The sequence below is a fragment of the Pagrus pagrus genome (assembly GCF_965226575.1).
Source record: "Pagrus pagrus genome assembly, chromosome: 17".
In the NCBI taxonomy this organism is placed as follows: Eukaryota; Metazoa; Chordata; class Actinopteri; order Spariformes; family Sparidae; genus Pagrus; species Pagrus pagrus.
In genome coordinates, this window is record NC_140201.1 from 66,487 (window position 1) to 84,099 (window position 17,613).

Here is a 17,613-nt window from a genome sequence, read left to right on the forward strand (position 1 = left end):
GAGGTGGAGGGAGAGCTGTCTGAGGAGGAGGAGGGTAGGCAGTGTGTGTGATATTTGGTGTTTTAATTTGGAATACTCATTTTTTAATCAATATCTGATCAAATGATCAAAAATATTTATCTTTGTGTGTAAGTATGACCTCAGCTCACACTGACATGAAGGTGGAAAAAAACCTTGTGTTTTCGAGTGAGGCGTTCAATAAAATGATTGATGAACTGTGGTAAAAAAAAACAAAGAGGTCAGAGCAGAGTCGATATGATTGGTAATAATAATAATCAATAAAGAACTTTAAACATAAAGAGAAGAAGAAACAGAAGAAAGATCGGGTAAAAATGAAGTGTTGAAACTGCTGAACATGTGAACATTTAATTTAAAACATCTTTAATTAGAGCGATCAATGTTGGATGTGTTTCTCTTTCCAGATGATGATGACTCCAAGAGTCAAGATAAGATTGATGAGGGTGAGATTTTAACTTCAACATAAACCTGCATAAACACAAAAAACAAGCTTGAATTTTAAACGTAAACATTTGATTTAAACATGTGTGAGGTGATGAAGATCTGAGAGGCTCAGTCACAGATTCATGTGACGCAGACGGCGTTATTACATTATTAGTTTGAACAGACTTTCTGTCAGACGTTAGCGACACTGATTCTTCAGTCTGTTTCTAATAAACTCTGTGAGTCGCCTTTCTTCAGCTGCTCAAACACACGTTTCATTCATCCTAAACACCTGATACTCCTCCTCCTCCAACAGGACATGTTGGCGTGCAGGAGACCACCACCGCAGCGGCAGCGGCATCCGGAGGTTCAGGTGAGTTGACCTGATCAGGTTTTCCCTCCTGAACAGTTTGTTTGTTCCTGTTTGGTCTCAGGTTTAATCCAGATTAACCTGATTGGCTCTAATTCACATTTTTTCATTAGTCTGCCCAGTAACATATGATCGTGCAGGTCTCAGGTAACCACAGAGGTCCAAGCCACAGCACCACCTGCAGGCAGTGACGTGAAGGGCAGGAACACAAACTGCTGATCATGAGATCAGCTGCTGGTTATTTCTTCTGCTGAGGAAGTCATATTTTCACACTGTCCATTGGTTGGTTGGTTGGTTGGTTGATTGGTTGGTTGGTTGGTTGGTTGATTGGTTGGTTGGCTGTTTGGTTGGTTGGTTGGTTGGTTGGTTGGTTGGTTGGTTGTTTGATTGGTTGGTTGGTTGATTGGTTGGTTGGTGGCTTTGTTGGTTGGTTGGTTGGTTAGTTGGTTGGTTGGGTTAGGGTTATAGTTTATTCACCCTGCTTTACATTGAGAGGAGGTGGCCGCCATATTAGAGACCACTCTGAGTATAATGCAGCCAGCACAATGTTCAAACTGAAGTAACTCCTCTAAACTCTGCAGATGTCCGGACACCATTTTGGATTATTTGATTCAGAAATGTACAATTTATATACAGTATTCAAAATTTTCACCGACAAAACTCAATTATATAAAGTCTTACAGATATTTATTTTGTCATTTTAAGTTATTTGACATCTAATTAATTAGCAGTGAAGATTCAGAGACTTTATATACAGCAGAATATTTATATTATTACAATTATATTAATATTATAAATATTAAGAAGTGTCAGGAAATCAGAAATTTGTCTTCCAGATTTAATGTTTCTGTTTCTCATTACAATAATGACGACTGTCTAAGCTCACTCAGGTGTGTTTTCTCTGCAGGTGCTTCCTCCAACATTCAGGATCAGAGCGGTGAGTCGATGTTACACTGTTCATATATATATATATATTCATATTCATTAACATGTACAGTACATTGGTGTATGACTTGAAGATGTTGTACTTGTTGTTGTTGTTGTTGTTGTTGTTGTTGTTAAAATGATCAAACATCAACTTTTAAAAAGTGAATATATATTTCAATCAATTCAATGTTTGTGTTGTTTTCAGCTCCCAGTCAGGCTGCAGGAGGAGGAACGATTGATGGAATAGCAGGAAGTGCTGCAGGTAAACATCAAGGGTTAGAAGAAGAAGAAGAAGAAGAAGAAGAAGAAGAAGAAGAAGAAGAAAAATATATAAATACTGACCTGATATTTGTTTCTGTTTCACTTCAAACAGGTGATTCTTCTTCTGTCGACTCATCAGGTAACTTTTCTGCTTTACGACTCATCAAACATCGTCTCCATCAGGTCACATGACTGAACATATTCTGTAATTGGCTGCATGCTGATTGGCTGATGAAACAGCATGTGACGCATCATAATCATGTTTTTGGTTTTCAGCAGCTGGAGGTCCAATCAGCTCAGCAGCTTCACAGCCGACAGGTAAACAGTCATCAATCAATAAGTTCCAATCGATCAATGGCTGCATGTACATGTGTGCACACAATGGGCATTAAGTTGTCGTCCTTCAGGTTCCTCTGGTTCCTCGGCTTCTCTCTCTGGTGTCTCTGCTGCTCAGACTCAACATTCAGGTGAATTTTAATGTGAAGATATTCACAAACTGTTTTCAGTCTTTACGTCTGAATGGGCAGAAACTGATTTTTGGAAACAATGACGCAGACACATGCTCATCAATCAGTGTTTGTAGCATCACAGTGTGTTGAGATGTTGGAGTATTTGAGAATGGATGTTATATTGTTTTTATCAATAAAGATACAAACAGATGCTGATAATACAATGATGAAAAAGCACACACACACACACACTCACTCACTGTATATACTGTATATATAATTAATGTAAATCAATATTGGTGTTGTGTTTGTGTTGTTATTTGTTGTGTTCTGTCCGAGTGTTTGGACAAGTTGTGTTTTGATGCTTTGGCAACATTGTTGTTGAACTTTCATGCCAATAAAGCCCCTTTGAATTGAATTGAATTGAATTGAATTGAATTGAATTGAATTGAATTGAATTGAATTGAAAAGAGACAACAAAAAAAAGTAGTAGTTCACAGTATTTTCTGTAACGAAGCAAGTGACCGCAGTAAACAATCTGCTTCCTGTTTACAACAGTACGCACATGCCCTGTGTACGAGAGCGGTCCTGTGATGTGTGTTTTCAGGTGTGTTAATGTGGATGAAAGGATACTTAAACAAGTATGTGTGTGTGTGGACAAGGCTTGAATCAATCACACACACAATAAATCCATACGTACACGGACCAAAGAATAAAAGAATGAATGAATGAATGAACTTGAGTGTGAAAAACTCTCTGAGTTATAAATCATGTGTTTGTGTCTGCAGGTTCTGACGGAGTCGACTCAGAGTCAAACGGTAAATATCTATAAATAATAACATATAATGATTTATAATGATTTATAATAACATAATGATTTTTATTGTGGTTAATATAATGGTTTGAAGTGAAGAGCTGAACATAACTCAATGAGAAAATCTGTCAAATAAAGACATAAAAAATCAAGAGGCTGAATACTGATCTGTGTGTGTGTGTGTGTGTGTGTGTGTGTGTGTGTGTGTGTGTGTGTGTGTGCGTGCGTTCGTGTGTGTGTGTTACAGGTAATGGACAGAAGCTGATGAATGGAGGAGCAGGAGGGGGTGGAACAGACAGTCAGACAGGTGAGCTTCAGTGGGCGGGACTTCAGGAGGAGCTGACCAGTGACAGAGTGACAGTCACATGATTCAACAACTTGTCTGTCTACTCTTCTGTCTGTTCACCTGTCTTTCTGCCTCAGGTGTCTCGGATTCATTGGGGGGTGGAGTTTCTCACCTGGATTTTACAGGTGAGTGTCCAGGTGAGGTCTGTCTGCCATCATTTCTTCTTCTTCTCCCTTCATCCTGTTCTGTCCTTGTTGTAGCAGCTAGTTATTGATTATTGATTTTTACGAAATGATCCAGCTGTCTGTAGTTCTCATAAGTTTTCCCTACTCCTAATTTCATCTCCTTCAGGTACCATCGACTCGTCCAGTCACGACTTCCTGCTCGGCCTCATGGGTAAATTTCTGATCACACACTGCATTTTTTGCTTTTTTTAACTGAGTGGGAGAGCATCAGTGTTTCCTCTGCTGTCTTCTTCAGTGTTTCCTGTCTCCTTCAGTGTTTCCTGTCTTTGTTTCCTGTCTCCTTCAGTGTTTCTTGTCTCCTTCATTGTTTCCTGTCTTCTTCATTGTTTCCTGTCTTCTTCAGTGTTTCTTGTCTCCTTCATTGTTTCCTGTCTTCTTCATTGTTTCCTGTCTTCTTCAGTGTTTCCTGTCTTCTTCAGTGTTTCCTCTGCTGTCTCCTTCAGTGTTTCCTGTCTTCTTCAGTGTTTCCTGTCTTTTTCAGTGTTTCCTGTCTTCTTCAGTGTTTCCTCTGCTGTCTCCTTCAGTGTTTCCTGTCTTCTTCAGTGTTTCTTGTCTCCTTCATTGTTTCCTGTCTTCTTCATTGTTTCCTGTCTTCTTCAGTGTTTCCTGTCTTCTTCAGTGTTTCCTCTGCTGTCTCCTTCAGTGTTTCCTGTCTTCTTCAGTGTTTCCTGTCTTTTTCAGTGTTTCCTCTGCTGTCTCCTTCAGTGTTTCCTGTCTTCTTCAGTGTTTCCTGTCTTCTTCATTGTTTCTTGTCTCCTTCAGTGTTTCCTGTCTACTTCAGTGTTTCCTCTGCTGTCTCCTTCAGTGTTTCCTGTCTCCTTCATTGTTTCCTGTCTCCTTCATTGTTTCTTGTCTCCTTCATTGTTTCCTGTCTTCTTCAGTGTTTCCTGTCTCCTTCAGTGTTTCCTATCTCCTTCAGTGTTTCCGGTCTTCTTCAGTGTTTCCTCTGCTTTCTCCTTTATTGTTTCCCGTCTTCTTCAGTGTTTCCTCTGCTGTCTCCTTCAGCGTTTCCCGTCTTCTTCAGTGTTTCCTGTCTTTTTCAGTGTTTCCTGTCTTCTTCATTGTTTCCTGTCTTCTTCAGTGCTTCCTGTCTCCTTCAGTGTTTCCTGTCTTCTTCAGTGTTTCCTGTTTCCTTCAATGTTTCCTGTCTCCTTCATTGTTTCTTGTCTCCTTCAGTGTTTCTTGTCTCCTTCATTGTTTCCTGTCTCCTTCATTGTTTCCTGTCTCCTTCAGTGTTTCCTATCTCCTTCAGTGTTTCCGGTCTTCTTCAGTGTTTCCTCTGCTATCTCCTTCATTGTTTCCTGTCTTCTTCAGTGTTTCCTATCTCCTTCAGTGTTTCCGGTCTTCTTCAGTGTTTCCTCTGCTGTCTCCTTCATTGTTTCCTGTCTTCTTCAGTGTTTCCTGTCTCCTTCATTGTTTCCTGTCTCCTTCAGTGTTTCCTGTCTCCTTCATTGTTTCTTGTCTTCTTCAGTGTTTCCTGTCTTCTTCATTGTTTCCTGTCTCCTTCATTGTTTCCTGTCTCCTTCAGTGTTTCCTGTCTCCTTCATTGTTTCTTGTCTTCTTCAGTGTTTCCTGTCTTCTTCATTGTTTCCTGTCTCTTTTATTGTTTCCTGTCTCCTTCAGTGTTTCCTGTCTCCTTCAGTGTTTCCTGTCTCAGGTGAACAGTCTGGCTGCTGATTGGTCAGATATCTGAACTGTTGTTTAATGTTTCTTGTTTTTGTTGTGGTCAGGTGGAGGTGATCCGTTTGGACCAGGTGTTCACATCAACATACCAGGTGTGATCTCTGAGGCAGTTTAAACATGTTTCACTTCTTACACACCTGTGAAAAATGGACAGGTAAAAGTTAATTTTACAATGACAGACAGCTCTGATGTCACCTGAGGGGAGGATCAAAACAAATCCCTCTTTGGTCGATTTTCTGGTATGATCAGTGCAGGTTTGATCAGTACAGGTGTGATCAGGTGTGGACAGTACAGGTGTGATCAGTCCAGATGTGATCAGTCCAGGTGTGATCAGTGCAGGTGTGATCAGGTATGATCAGTCCAGGTGTGATCAGTGCAGGTGTGTTCAGTCCAGGTGTGATCAGGTATGATCAGTCCAGGTGTGATCAGTGCAGGTATGATCAGTGCAGGTGTGATCAGGTATGATCAGTCCAGGTGTGATCAGTGCAGGTGTGTTCAGTCCAGGTGTGATCAGGTGTGATCAGTCCAGGTGTGATCAGTGCAGGTATGATCAGTGCAGGTGTGATCAGGTATGATCAGTCCAGGTGTGATCAGTGCAGGTGTGTTCAGTCCAGGTGTGATCAGGTGTGTTCAGTCCAGGTGTGATCAGGTGTGTTCAGTCCAGGTGTGATCAGTGCAGGTATGATCAGTGCAGGTGTGATCAGGTATGATCAGTCCAGGTGTGATCAGTGCAGGTGTGTTCAGTCCAGGTGTGATCAGGTGTGATCAGTCCAGGTGTGATCAGTGCAGGTATGATCAGTGCAGGTGTGATCAGGTGTCCTCGCTGCAGCGGCCCGGGTTTCGAGTCCGACCTGAGGCCCTTTGCTGCGTATCAGGTGTGATCAGGTGAGAGTGAAGGTTTCATCTTGTTTGTATTGACAGGTCACATGACTCCGCCCACTCAGCTTGACTCTACAGGTGAGTTTTTTTCTTCTTCCTCAGTTTTTCAAATTTAAAATCAAACACTAACACTGCACATAGTGTCAATAATCTTTATTATTGATCAGCTGCGATCAGCTGTATTATCGATCAGTTCTGTTGTTATTTGTGTTTCAGTCGTCAGTTCAGGTGTGACAGCTGCTCCGTTTGTAAATCAGCACAGTGGCACCAGCCTGGATTCACCTGCAGGTACTGACCCCGCCCACAGGCCTGAACACGTCACACCTGTTGGCGGAGTAACATGACACCTGTGTCCAGGTGCCTAAATGCCTCATCACATCCTGTCATATAAGCAGACATGTTCATTTCAGGCTGACTTTTCATTTTAGAGTCATTATTAGCTGATATTGGTAATGAGTTGATCATCTGAAATATAAATCAAATGATTTATAGCAGAGTTACGCTCTAAGCAACAACATGAAACCAACATATTCTTTCTTCTTTCCTGTTTTCATCCTGCTAGTAGACCTCACCTCTCTGAGCTCAGCACCTGACCAATCACTGTCCGGCTCAATCTCAAGCTCCGCCCATCCTGCAGCCCAGGAAGGTAGGTATGGTAAAGACTTTTAATGTGAAAATCCAGGGAGACGTTTACTCTGAAAATCCAGATAGGCTGTTCCTCTTACAAGAATAAACTCATTTAAATCTCACAACATGAAAAACTTTATTCACTGACCTCAGTAACAAACAAACAAGTTATATTCATAACTAAATTCTGTGTGTTTGATTCATATTTTATATCTGCAGATGGAGCCGACTCTCCTGATGTTAACGGTAACAGTGGGATAATTTTACCTAGTGGTGAATATCTGTAATATTTTCAAACTAATTACATTATTTATTGATCTTATCGATGTGATTATTGACCTGATTCATTCACTTCACAATTAATTCTATGAGCAAAGATTCTTCCAAATTAAAACAGTGAGTTGAATATCCACTGCGCTGTGTTTAATGGACAGTAGTTGTTAATGTACTTTTTACTCTTCAGTATTTCATATTTAAATGGTTTGGTTTAAATGTTTCATGATATTTTGCTGCTAAAAAGAAGAGACATTTCCAGTTCAATGGACAATAAAGTTTTATTTGATCTGATGACAAATTAATTAAATGTTGAGTCAGATTGTGGTGAAGTCACTGATTGGCTGCGACTCACTAACTGTTTGTGTTTGACAGGAAACGGTCGACAGACGCTGCTGACGGACATAAATACAGGTAAACATAAACCGAAACTTATATACGCATAGACATATATACTGATATACTCTACATATATACTGATATACTCTACATATAGAAATATGTATTGATATACATAGATATATATACTGATAAATGTACAGATATATTGATATATCTATATACGCATATATACTGTATATATACACTTATTTACGTATAGACATATATACTGACGTATATATAGACATATATATTGATATACATATAGACATACACTACCAGTCATAAGTTTGGACACACCTTCTCATTCAATGTTTTTTCTTTATTTGTATTGTTTTCTAAATTGTAGATCGAAACTGTACATGACCTCAGCTGTGAAATCACGACCACAAAGTGTTAAACAAACCAGAATATGATTTATATTTTATATTCTTCAGTAGCCACCTTCTGCTTTGATGACAGCTTTGCACACTCCTGACATTCTCTCAGTCAGATTCATGAGGTCGTCACCTGGGTGGTTTCCAACAGTCTTGAAGGAGTTCCCAGAGGTGCTGAGCACTTGTTGGCTGCTTTACCTTCACTCTGCGGTCCAACTCATCCCAAACCGTCTCAACTGGGTTTAGGTCGGGTGATTGTGGAGGCCAGGTCATCTGACGCAGCACTCCATCACTCTCCTTGGTCAGAGAGCCATTATAAAACCTGGAGGTGTGTTTGGGGTCATTGTCCTGTTGAAAAACAGATGATGCTCCCACTAAGCGCAAAACAGATGTGATGGCATGTGGCTGCAGAATGCTGTGGTAGCCATGCTGGTTCAGTGTGCATTGAATTTTGAATAAATCGCCAACAGTGTCATCAGCAAAGCCCCCCCCCACCATCAAACCTCCTCCTCCATGCTTCACGGTGGGAACCACACATGCAGAAACCATCCGCTAGCCTTTTCTGCGTCTAACAAAGACACGGCGGGTGGAACCAAAACTCTCAAATTTGGACTCATCAGACCAAAGTACAGATTTCCACTGTTCTGATGTCCATTCCTTGTGTTTCTTGGCCCAAACACCTCTTCTTCTTCTTATTCTTCCTCAGTAGTGGCTTCTGTGCAGCAATTTGACCATGAAGGCCTGATTCACACAGTCTCCTCTGAACAGTTGATGTTGAGATGTGTCTGCTACTTGAACTCTGTGAAGCATTTATGTGGGCTCTAATCTGAGTCTGGTAACTCTAATGAACTTATCCTCTGAAGCAGAGGTAACTCTTGGTCTTCCTGTCCTGGGGTGGTCCTCATGAGAGCCAGTTTCATCATGTGTTTGATGGTTTTCGCAACCTACCTTGAGGATACATTCAAAGTTCTTGATATTTTCCGGATTGACTGACCTTCATGTCTTAAAGTAATGATGGACTGTTGTTTCTCTGTACTTAGCTGAGTGGTTCTTGCCATATTATGGATCAGAACAGTAGGGCAGTAGGGCTATTCACTGTATTGAACTGTGTACCAACCCTAGCTCTGCACAACACAACTGATGGTCTCAAACACATTAAATTACACAAATTAACTCTTGACAAGGCGCAGCTGTTAATTAAAACCATCCAGGTGACGACCTCATGAATCTGACTGAGAGAATGTCAGGAGTGTGCAAAGTTGTCATCAGAGCAAAAGGAGGCTACTCTGAAGAATATAAAATATAAAACATGTTCTGTTTAGCACTTTTTTGTTTACTACATAATTCCATGTGTTCCTTCGTAGTTTGATGTCTTCAGTTTTGATCTACAATGTAGAAAATAATACAAATAAAGAAAAAACATTGAATGAGAAGGTGTGTCCAAACTTATGACTGATAGTGTATATACTGATAAATGTACAGATATATACTGTATATATATATATATATATATATATATATATATATATATATTGATATATGCATAGACGTACATATATACTGATATACATATAGACACATATACGATATGTACGATATATAGACATATATACTGGTGTATATACAAACACACGCACACACATATACACCGATCAGCCACAACATTAAAACCACTGACAGGTGATGTGAATAACATTGCTCATCTCATCACAATGTGATGTTCTGCTGGGAAACCTTGGGTGCTGGCATTCATGTGAATGCCACTTGACACACACCACCCATCCAAATACTGTTGTGGACCAAGTACACCCCCTCATCACAACAACACTACCTGATGGCAGTGGCCCCCCAGCAGGACAATGTGCCCTGACACACCACAGACACTGCTCAGGAACAGCCCGAGGAACACAATAAAGGGCCCGAGGTGTTGACCGGGCCTCCAAATTCCCCAGATCCCAATCTGATGGAGCATCTGTAAGACGTGCTGGAGCAGGTCTGATCCATGGAGGCCCCACCCCCCAACATACAGGACCCAGAGGATCCACTATAAAACGTCCTGGTGCCAGACACCACAGGACCCCCTCAGAGGTCTGAAGTCCATGTCTTGACAGGTCAGAGCTGTTTTGGCTGCACAAGGGGAACCTTCACAGTATTAGGCAGGTGGTCATAATGTTATGCCTGATCGGTGTATATATACTGATACACACACACACACACACACACACACACACATATATATATATATATATACTGATATACTTATGGACATGTATTCTGATACATGTGTAGAACACTTACTGTTCTATACATTTGTTAGATCAGATCTATTGTTGAGTTTGACTCTGCTGTTTGTTTCTACAGCGACTGATCAATTGGTTTCCTTCACTGATCTTCAGACTGAGGTCACAGGTACGACTTCACTCTGTTTTATTGATCCCTGGATTGTTATGATGTAATTATTGATAGATTGATCAGTTACTGAAGCTTCAACTGAGAACCACTAGCTTTACAGATTATGACCTTTTTTCTTATTAAGCACTAATGAACTCACTGAATAATTGACTGTAGAGCTTGATTACCTGTTCAGCTATGACAACATTACCTTACCTGTGTCGAACAGTTCTGATGGATTAAAATCAAGTGTCAATTAGGAAGCATTGTCCAGTGAAGACTGGTTGTGATTGGTTTGGTTCTATCGAAACACACTCTTCAGCTAATGGCAGAAGAGCTCGTGGTTCAGCCTGATGGTCAGGTTGATCTGAGCTGATTCAGCAAACGGAAAGAAGAAACAAACACATTATTGTCTTGATTTATCTCAGAACTAACGCTGCACTCTTGTGATCTCACTACACACATGTACCTACACAGGATCTATAGATGGAATCCCTGTGACTTCACTGTAACAACAACAGTCACTTCCTGTTACAAACGTGTCAGTTACTTTGCATTGTGGAGATATGTGACATCATTAAACTTCCGTTGTTGTCATTTTCAGCCGTAACATTTAAAGATGTAAAGTTAAAGATATGTTTGGAGTCTCAGACTAACTGTAGTTCAAGCTGTCATTTCCTTAACCAGGTTAATTATTTCTCCAACCCGACGAGTGTTGTTATTAATGAGATCTGAAAGACAAACCGATTAGATGAACGAGATGTTCACACTTTGAAATAATACCATGAAAACGGTAACTAATTTGTTTGCCAGCTACGTGCTGGTTCTACGTTCTATCTGTGATGATGTAATGAGGTGTTGTGGTGATGTCAGCAGGTGGAGCAGACTCAGTGACAGGTCTTCACGGTGACCTTACAGGTGAGACAGATGGACTGATAGATCAATACGTCAATAGACTGATCGAGATTACTGATCACTGGTAGAAACCTGAATCTGTGTTCTGATTGGTTCCAGCGTCAGGTCTGGGACTGACCCATGATGTCACAGGTAAGACTTGTAACCATGACAACCACATTTCAACAACAGCAGGAGTTTGTTTGAACTCACTTCCTGTCACATGATCATGTTACAGAATCAACACCTGTCGTCCTTCACACAGGTATACCTGTCTGTCTATCTGTCTGTTTGTTCACCTGTCTGTCTGTCTGTCTGTGTGTGTGTGTCTGTATACCTGTCTGTCTGTCTGTCTGTCTGTTCACCTGTCTGTCTGTCTGTCCACCTGTCTGTTCACCTGTCTGTCTGTCTGTCTGTGTGTGTATCTGTATACCTGTCTGTCTGTCTGTCTGTGTTTGTATCTGTATACCTGTCTGTCTGTTCACCTGTCTGTCCCTGTGTCCTTAAGCTTCAGATGGCTCCGCCCACACAGACCTGGTTACCATGGCAACAGACTCTACGGGTACAGACTCAGGTAACCTGAGGTCACACCTGTTTATCCAACAGGAAGTCACTTCTTCTTCTGCTCTTCAGTTTTCTTCCCTGATCACGTTTAAAATTTCTCCCTCACACCTTCACGTCTCGATGACATCACGTCCTCCACGCGGCTTCATATCCCAGCAGGAGCGTTTTAGGAGCCTCGTGTTGTTGATTGGCTCAGATTGTCGGCTACACAGTTAAATCTTTTAATTTATTGTTTATATTTCTGACTTTGTTGTTGCTGTCGATCCTCCGCCTGCACAGGGCGTTTTATTCTGAAAATTGAGCGGATGCTCTGTGCCGTTCCTTTGTCTGACTTCCTGTCTGTCCGACTCCGACGTGTCGTGACCGTAACTCAACACAAACACGCCTGTTTGTGTGTAATAAATGTAGAGGAGACATGGAGTGTGTCTATCACATTAACTGTATTGAGAGCTGGCGCCAGAGACATAAACAAACAGCACTTCCTGCTTTCAGTCGGGCCATACCATTTTCATGTAAACACTAGGGACCACTATAGAACAATCCCATAACATCTCCCCTTTTGTAGCAGCTTAACATAGCCCTTATTGCACTTAATTGTTTAACTGTATTGCAACTTGAATACAAGTAAAAAATAAATTCCAGGTTGTTTCCACATTACCCCCTTTGTTTTTTTTTGTTGTTTTTTTCAACATCACACAACAACAAAACAAAAATTGGCCCAAGCATTAAGTCCAGTCTATAGGTGCAGTCGTTGCCTGCACAGGCCACCTTCTTACACAGATTCTTTACTATTTTCAAAGCTGACTCTGCTTTTCCATTAGATTTCGGATGTCTGGGTGAGGACTTAACGTGTTCAAAGTCCCATTCCTTTGCAAACCTTTTGAATGTTTCACAGTCGAACTGGGGCCCACAGTCTGTTATCACACAGTCAGGCTGCCCGTGTCTTGCAAACTGGGCCTTGCATCTCAGTACTGTGGTCTCTGCTGAAAGATCTGGGAGCAATTATATTTCCCCAAAATCTGAATAATGATCTACAATAAGCAGAAAGTCTTTGCCTGCCTGCCTGAACAAGTCCATACTCACAATCTGCCATGGCCTCGTTGGGAGTGTATGTGACAACATTGTTTCACGCTGCTGCTCATGTGAGTATTTGTTGCACGCTGAGCACTGGCTCACGTAGTCCTTGACTTCCCTGTGCATGTTCGGCCAGTACAGCGTGTCTCTTGCCTGCCTATAGCAAGCATCTCCTCCTACATGGCTGGCATGAATGCGTTTCAACATTTCTGCATGCAGCGATTTTGGGACTATGACTCTCTGGCTTTTGAAGAGCACTCCATCTTGTGCATTGATCTCGTCCCTGATTGACCAGTATTCTCTGATGGCCAGAGTGGTGTCCTCCTGGCGATCTGGCCATCCCTGGAGCACCGCTGCCTTCAGCAACTGAAGAGCTTCATCTCCCTCAGTGTGTTGTCTGATCTGACTTAGACGCTTGCTGGTGACATTCAGGTAATTGGCCTGGTTTATCTGTTCTGTGTCCTCCTGAGCCCTCTGCAGGTTACAGATGTTGTGTTTTGTGTATCTTGTGTCAGTCCTCTGTGGTAAAACCGTGGCTCTGCTCAATGTGTCACTGATGTGCATGTCAGGGCCTGGCTTGTATATCACCTTGAGGTTGTAATTCTGGAGCGTGAGCAGCATGCTCTGGAGACGCTTGGGGGCAGTGAGGAGGGGCTTTATGAAGATTGAGGTAAGTGGCTTATGATCTGTTTCTGCTGTGATCTCCCCCCGCACGTACAGGTAGAAGTGAAACCGCCGGCATGCTAACACAATACTCAGGCACTCTTTTTCAATTTGTGCATAATTCTGTTCTGTCTGAGTTAGTGCCCGTGACGCGTACCCTATTGGCTGTCCCTCCTGTAATAGGCAGCAGCCCAGTCCTTTTTGACTTGCATCACTCTGGATGGTGACTGGCTTGGTCACGTCATAGTATTTCAGGATCGGGGCCGCTGTGACCAGACGCTCGATCTCTTCAACTGCAGCGTCATGCTTTAGTAGCCAGTGCCATGGGACATCCCTGTCCAGCAGCCTACGTAGTGGCTCACACACCTCCGTCTGCTTGCTATTAAGCTTATTTCCAACAGAAGGCACTCTCTACATTTCGATCGGACAATAGACCTCATGTTCAGTCTCGATCACTCACCTAAAGCGACAACATACAAAAGCGGTTGTCAGACAGGGACGTGATTGACACACTACAGCGAAGAGCAGCTCCGGAGGATGAGTGACACTGAGAGGAGCAGCAGAAGACCGGGACAGAGTCCGAAGGGGTCGGTGTGTTTGTGGCATGGCTGCAGCTAGTAGGCCTCCGTATCAGACCGCAAGAAAATCAGAAATGACTAGAGTGAGTTAACAGATTTACAAATAAATTAAATAGGTTAGTTACAGTTAGATCTGTAAATGTGGTCAGTTAAATGGTGTGTCCGCACTGACATTTAAGATCGTGCTGTTATTTCTTCTATATGCACAAGAATTCTTAGTTCTTCTAAATTTAAACAAATTTCACCAAAATGTTAAATAACATCCCTGAAACCAGCAAAATGACTCTGAGTGCCGTTACAGTATGTCCAAACACGTTGCAGTATGTCCATACACGTTACAGTATGTCCAAACACGTTACAGTATGTCCTCACATAAATGTTCATTAATGCGTGTGTGTGTGTGTGTGTGTGTGTGTGTGTGTGTGTGTGTGTGTGTGTGTGTTTCAGGTCATCCAGCTGTGACAGATCACACACAGATGGCTGGTAAGTTTTACAAATGCTCAAAGTTCAAACTACCACATTAACCAGTCCGAACTCAATTTGAGACCAGTATGAACCCAGTCCATAAACCAGTGTGACCCTGTATGAAACCAGTCTAGAAAACCAGTCTATCAATAATGACTCGATCTGGTTCACAGCTCTGGTTTTTGTTAATAGTTGTGGTTCTAATTAAGAGTTCTGTTTCTTGTTAATAGTTCTGGTACTCGCTAAAGGTTCTGGTTCTAGTTTAAAGTCCTGGTTCTTCTAAATGGTTCTGGTTCTGCTAACAGTGCTGGTTCTAGTTAACAGTTCTGGTTCTGGCTCTGGCTAAAGGTTCTAGTTCTTGTTCATTTGTCCTGTTAAAGGTTATAAGAGTATCTTACTGTGATCAGGTGCTGAAGGTTTGTTCTTTCTGTCTTCTTGGTTCTGCTTGTTCTCTGCAGGTTCAGTCACTGAACAGTACAACCCATCTGGTCAGGGTCCTGAAGGTTCGTATCACTCTGACCTCTGACCTTTGTAGGACTAATAGTTTTTACTGTCCCATAACAGATTGTTATTTTCCCCTTAAGCCTGTAGACGAGCAAGTGATTGAAATTAAAGTTATTTTTTGGAAAATTCATAAATTATCTGAAGTTTGTAATACAAGTAACTGAAGTGTATTCATGGTTTATATCATCTGTGATCCTTTAAGATGTTTTAACTCCACAGTATTATGTCATCGAGATATGTTGATGAAGGTTCTCAGTCATTAAGGTCCTGGTACCTCTAAGTTCTGTATCGTAGGCAACTGGACTTTTTTCAGTTTGTTGAAGACGTTTCACCTCTCATCAAAGAGGCTTCTTCACTTCTAACTAACTGGAGAGGAGTTGACAGGCATTTTAAACTATGCGTGGGAATGTCCTTACATTGTGTGGGAGTGTCCTTATAGTGTGTGGGAGTGTCCTTACATAATGTGGGGTGTCCTTCCAGTGTGGGAGTGTCCTTACAGAGTCATTAAGGACATGTGTGAGCTCTGAGTTACAGAGACTGTATTCGAAACCGCGTACTATACTGCTAGTACGTACTGATTTGGCCAAAATGTAGTATGTAGTATGCAAACAAAAGCAAAATCTGCAGTATGCGAAAAGTTCCCGGATGTCGTACTGATTCGGAAAATATTTCCAGTATGCATCCGACCAGTCTGCTCTGCCTACTGTTTCCCACAATGCAATGCGCTGGAGCCTGGATCATGACGTCCTCGTCACGTACTCCGGAGCAGTACAGCGTTTATGTTTGTTCACACAACATAAGTACAGTCACAGGCTGCTGACTGTTGTGACGAAAGCTATAGGTACAATAGAAATCCAGGCTGTTGTACATATGAAATGAAAAAAGTACTCTGTTAATTAAAACATTTTTTTTATTAATATTTGGTGATTTCTGTACATACAGAGCTCCAGAGACAGCGCTGTACTGTACACTGTCCACTACAGACATGAAGCTTCCCTCTAGCGTTAAGATAACTGGCCTGCTGTCTCCCCCGGGACGACGACGCATGTTGGCCGGCCGAACACCTCTGGAGACGGGCTGCTGCCTCTGAGACGAGCCGCTCCTTCTGGAGCTTCACTTCTCCCAAAACATCGAGGCAAATTACTAAACAGCCGTCATTTGAGTAAACTAACCGCACACTGGGGATCTGAACGGTTACTTTCTACATGAAAACATATTAAAACTTAATAAAGTGACATATTAACAGCGCTACAGTGGGAAATAAAACAGCTTTGCGCCTGTTGCCACGAAATGCATTCTGGGAAACTTGCATACTGCATACTGCATACTGCGGTGTGAATGGCGTCAGTCTGCTGAAGTAGCATACTGAATCCCACATTCAGTACGCAGTATACAGTATATCTAACGCAGTATGTAGTAGGCAGTACGGTAGTATGCGGTTTCGAAAACAGCCAGTCTTTAGGGCCACTAAGTAGGTGTGGGTTACTAAGGCCAGGTGAGCCCAGGTGTGAATGGTTGTTAAGCTATCTGGGGAGAGAACTCAGTACTGCATTGTAGGTGGGTGATAAGTGATGTCTTAGGCCACCTCCTCTGGCCGTAACGACTCTGAAACTCAGAGCTCACGTGTGTCCTTAACGACTCTGTAAGGACACCCCCACACAGAGTTTAAAGAATAAAACTGTAAAAAGTGAAATGTTAAATCTGGTTGTTGTTCTGTTCCAGGTGCAGAAAATGTGGAACTGGAGGATACCTGCTGACTTCCACATCAAGCCGCGAGTTCGATTCCTGCGCTACAGATTCCAGTGTACCGACCAATCAGCATGGCCCAGGAAATCAAACCCCTCCCATTAGCTATGGGCCCCGCCGACTGTGTTGTTTTCAATATTTAAGTTTTTTATAGAAGTTCATTTTGTTATAGAGAATCCCTGTAAGTGGAAATAATAAATAGAGTCAGCCGAACCTCCACCAATGGGTGATTCTGTTTTGACTCAACAAAACTCATCGTCACTGTCAGGATTGTAAATTTCTACAATAAATGTTTGGGGTTTTTTTCTATTTTGAACATCAAACTGAGATTTCGTCTTTTGTCCGGACTGATCAGTTCTTCATCAATAACCTGATGACATCATCATCATCATCAGGTTGTTCATGTCCATAAGAATATTAAATAATAAAAAATATGAAAAAATGTTGTTTTTACTTCATTTGATGAAACAAGCTGCATTCGATTTGAAAAAGAATATTAATTATGAATATGCATGAGGTGACTTCTTTAATAAAACATTTTTAATGTTTCCGAACAGAAAGTTTTGACGGTTTGACACTCGTCGTCTGTTCTCGAATCATTTTCTGATAAATAAATGTTAATTCAGTGACGACACATTTAAAATCCAGACGAAATATAAACTCAATATAAACATTTTCTTCTTTTATTTTTTTGAATAATTTTGTTTTTGTTATTAATGAA

The 17,613-nt window shown here is 41.6% G+C and overlaps 1 protein-coding gene across 2 annotated transcripts; it reads left to right on the forward strand.

Annotated features, from left to right (window-relative positions):
* Positions 1–3,915: 3,915 nt before the first annotated feature.
* On the forward strand, positions 3,916–17,163 carry LOC311272511 (uncharacterized protein). 2 transcript variants are annotated; one of them, XM_084378965.1, is made up of 15 exons: positions 3,916–3,944; positions 5,524–5,568; positions 6,398–6,433; positions 6,572–6,643; positions 6,918–7,001; positions 7,202–7,228; positions 7,631–7,669; positions 10,375–10,422; positions 11,281–11,322; positions 11,419–11,451; positions 11,537–11,563; positions 11,807–11,872; positions 14,625–14,660; positions 15,101–15,145; positions 16,869–17,163. In XM_084378965.1, exons 1-15 carry the CDS (start codon positions 3,941–3,943, stop codon positions 16,901–16,903), a joined length of 639 nt encoding a protein of 212 aa, XP_084235091.1. In that variant the 5' UTR covers positions 3,916–3,940; the 3' UTR covers positions 16,904–17,163. The 2 variants fall into 2 exon arrangements, with proteins under 2 accessions (XP_084235091.1, XP_084235092.1); XM_084378966.1 differs by lacking the exon at positions 11,537–11,563.
* Positions 17,164–17,613: the final 450 nt, after the last annotated feature.